Raw genomic sequence first — 3,869 nt, 5'->3', positions numbered from 1 at the left:
CAATTGCATTTGCTTAGCTGTGTGTGTGTGTGTGTGTGTGTGTGTGTGTGTTGGTTTGTTTACTGCTCTTACTATAAAGACTCTACATTAGTGTTTGTGCTGGTGTAAAATGAGGGGATGAGGCTGCCAGTCACACTTAACAAACACACAAAGACACACTTTTAAATCAGTTCTTTGGTTTTACAAACACAAACACACACACACACAGACACACACAGACACACAGACAGCACTAGGGTTTTCATTTGCTCTGTAAATGGATATTTGAGGCCAAATTATGATGGAACACTGCTGCTCAATCGTTTAGTGGTCGCACACACATTCCTTTCTTCTTTCTCTCGCTGTTATTTTTATCCGTTTTCCTCGTTCCGTTGCTATTTCCGAAGGCTCATGCTTTCTTGAACATGTTCGATACATTTAGCTCCTCTTTTTTGGCTTCCACTACTGCCACTACACTGAATGTGTCCTAGTTTGTGCCATAGCATTATGTTAAGTGCGCTCACATTGCATGAGTAACATAAGCTCTGTCTGTTTCGGTTTCGTGGTTGTGTTTCTTGCAGGGGAATATTAAACAAAAGCGTCGGAGTCAGTGTGATAAGTCAGAACCTACACTTTCAGGTGAGTCCATAAACCAAGTGTTGGGTGTTTGCTGCCATCTGGTGGCTCATTATTGTTTAACACATGCTGTGTGATGAGTGTGCTCTTTCTCTTCCTCTTCATCCCATTTAATCTTTAGGGAATACTGATAATTGTACCCACCCTCCATTAGCCAGTAGAACTCATTCTGAAACTTATTTATGAATGAAAAAAAGAGCCATTTAGGACTCCAGCCAGATGCGTCCAAATGACAGTGAAACTAATTTGAGTACTTTAGAGAGCAGTCACAATAATTGAGTTCATTTTCAGAACTCGATAATGAGCTTTCTTTTTTCTCCTGCACTAGGTGATTGCTATCATTTGATGGTTTTCTGCACTTTAATATCATATCAGTATATCTCTTGTATTTGTGTATGTGCAGAGTTGAGAGAGCTAAGAGGAGCTATACAAATGGACCTGCAGCTCTACCCCTCTATGTTGTCTGCTTCACCACCAGCTTCCTCCCCTCTCCCTATGAAGGAACTGAAAAACAGGTCCAGGTTAGTATGTTTTTCTGTTACAGCCCGCAGAAAGGCTCTTCGTTCACTTAGTCGAGGAGCAGCAGGGGGGAGGGCATAACAATCAGGGTCGGGTACCCGCTGGATAACTTGCAAAAACGTTGCGTAATCGGTAATAAATATATTTATATAAATTCATGGGTACAGGCACGGGTAAAAATGAATTCAGTGTGGGCGGGTGCAGGCTATTTTTTAACATTTAAATCAGCCTGCTCATAATTTGTGTCTTCTCATTCTATTCAAGCTTTCTCAATGTAAGCATGATGTTACTACTTACTTATCAAACTCCTGTTACTGTACTTCTTTTCTTTATGCAAGAAGACAATGTTCTGTCAATCTAAATCCTATGCTGATTCCTTTTCCACAGACTACCAGTAAGGCAAAGGGTTTCTGGGGAGACTCTGGGAACTTTAATCACTTCATCAGCCTTCAGACCACATCCACCTCCTCCTATGTGCCATACTAAACCCAGGCCACCGTCGGGCGCTCCTCCTAGCAAGACCTCAGTTAAACTAATTAACAGTCCTTCACTGTCTCGCACTCATGGACAGCACAGAAGCACATCAGCCTCCTCTGGACCTAGGAAAACACATACACCTATCTCGAACCGGATCACCTCTTCTGGACCCGCCAGTGACCAGATAATGGTTAAACCCTCACACCACTCCAGTCTCGCTCCAAAGCAAGATAGTGCTGGTCTCCACTGCAGGGCTCTGACTACATCATCCCATCGCACTACTCACAGCTCGAGCGGAGATTTGTCACCACAGACGGAAAGAAAAAGCAGCTCAGCCTGGAGGTCAAGAAAAATCAATGCTATCACCTCATCCCCCCGCTGTGATGCCGGTAGTTACAGCAGCAATAGTACTGATCTTTCTATGTCAACAACCGGGAAATCAAAGACACAAAATGGTACCTGCGGAGGTAGTTTAATATCAACCACAGTGCAAGTGGATAATGACACAAGGAAGAGTACTTCTGAGAGATTTCACTCTTGCGTTGGCAGTAGGAAGAGCAACAATGGAACTGATAGAAATAAAAATGGTCATCTTGGGAAGGATGTCACGCCGCAGCCAAGTTTATTAGCCTCCGTTTGACAGATCGCTCCTCACATGATCCAGAAAGCAGTGATAAATGGACAATTCTTTATTTCCCCTAAAAGACCACTTGAGGGCACCACAAGTCAGCCAAAAAGTGACAGAGCTGGAGTCCACTCACTTATCAGCCAGCACCTCATCCAAGGGTGTTAACTCTGAAGTCAGCCAATACTTTAACTGTTGTGTCTGGTCCTCATAGGGGTTTTTCCATACAGCATAAATTAAAATAAACTCCTGTTTAAGACCTTGTTGTAATGTTGCAGTGTTTAAATGTGTGATTGAAAAATGTGTGTTATTAAGAAAGATACCAGCCTGTGCACTAATAAAAGCTGTAAAGAATTTTATTATTTTACCGTTTTTACCCAAACAGGTGAACGAAACATAAAAGGTCAGGGAGAAGTCTGCACAGTCTGTATACACCTACCTGAGAGGAGGTCTAAGGAGTTGAACCACACCTGTGTACAGGCCTGAATCACAGTTCTATCTTTAGGTTTATAGTTATTCAACCTATATTATATAAATGGGAAATGTATTTTTATGAATGGCCTTCTTTGTTTGAACACCAGTCTAAAGGTCCATGGATGTATGAACAGTACTGGAGGGAGCAGAGCTTCTGTTAGACATCATATTATTGGCTCTATTCAAGCTCTGAATTTAAACACTTAAACAAGAAGTTACTAGAAGATTATAGTAGCACACTGGTTATGAATTCTGATTCAGTTCATGAATACTGGCTCTTCTCTCTGTCCAGTAATATACAGACAACGTAGTGCGTTTAAAACATGTGGATATGCAGATCAAAACATTTCAATCATTCCAACAACAACGTGGCCAAGCTCACCAACAAATTTTCCAAATATTTGAGGTTGGTGATGCGTTTGGTTCTCAGTAGTTTCGTTTTTCTACAAGCTCCTCCCTCCAGTAAGTAGAAACTGACAGTAAACAGCACTGTGGTATGATCCCTGCTACACGTCAAGGTAAGACTGTCCCCTTCATTATTTTACTTATTTATTACAATCGATTGTACTTTAGTCTAATCTGTTGAGTTTGCTGTGCCTCGCTGCTGTAATCTGTACTCATACTATTAAAAGCAGCAGTATTTACATACTGGTACCGTGTCTTCAGGCTCTAACAGGGACAACAGTCTAACTGGAATAAAACTCAGTCTTAATCTTTCTATTTTCTTTTACAATATTGTTTAGTTTTTAACTCGCCAATGTTTCTTGACAAGTATTTAAAACATAATTATTCCTCAAGAAAACAGGATGAGTGAGGAGTGTCTTTAAAAATAGGTCATTTTACTATTAAGTATTGTAGCCTACTTTACTACCTTTCAAGTCGCACTGCTACAGAGTAAAAACAAGTCAGCAGTCGTGAATAGTATAAAAATCATGTGCGATAAACTGAAGGACAACATCGTACACCTCGGAAAGTGGTAGGTAATTGTTATATGTGCATACAGCATATGTGTCTGTAATTGCTAAATCAGCTTGTATTTTACAATACAATATACCGTTACGTTAATGGCATTAAGTTTTTAGTTTTTTGGTTTGTTCCAACGGACAGACATGTATTTATGATCGAGTCCAGAGATAATTTAAGCTTTTGATATTAATAT

General features: G+C 40.5%; 1 protein-coding gene across 1 annotated transcript in view; it reads left to right on the top strand.

Annotated features, from left to right (window-relative positions):
• ccdc24 (coiled-coil domain containing 24) overlaps positions 1 to 2,508 on the top strand; it is a 15,548-nt gene extending 13,040 nt beyond the window's left edge. The window contains exons 7-9 of the mRNA XM_035670397.1: positions 561 to 618; positions 1,019 to 1,136; positions 1,522 to 2,508. Of these exons, the coding sequence (XP_035526290.1) occupies positions 561 to 618; positions 1,019 to 1,136; positions 1,522 to 2,251 (906 nt within the window). The 3' untranslated portion in view covers positions 2,252 to 2,508. The remainder of the gene's footprint in view (positions 1 to 560; positions 619 to 1,018; positions 1,137 to 1,521) is intronic.
• The last annotated feature ends 1,361 nt before the right edge of the window (positions 2,509 to 3,869 follow it).

Source organism: Morone saxatilis, unplaced genomic scaffold (genome assembly GCF_004916995.1).
Source record: "Morone saxatilis isolate NCDOM2014 unplaced genomic scaffold, NCSU_SB_2.0 Contig23, whole genome shotgun sequence".
In the NCBI taxonomy this organism is placed as follows: Eukaryota; Metazoa; Chordata; class Actinopteri; family Moronidae; genus Morone; species Morone saxatilis.
This window is presented reverse-complemented; position numbering and strand designations above follow the sequence as displayed.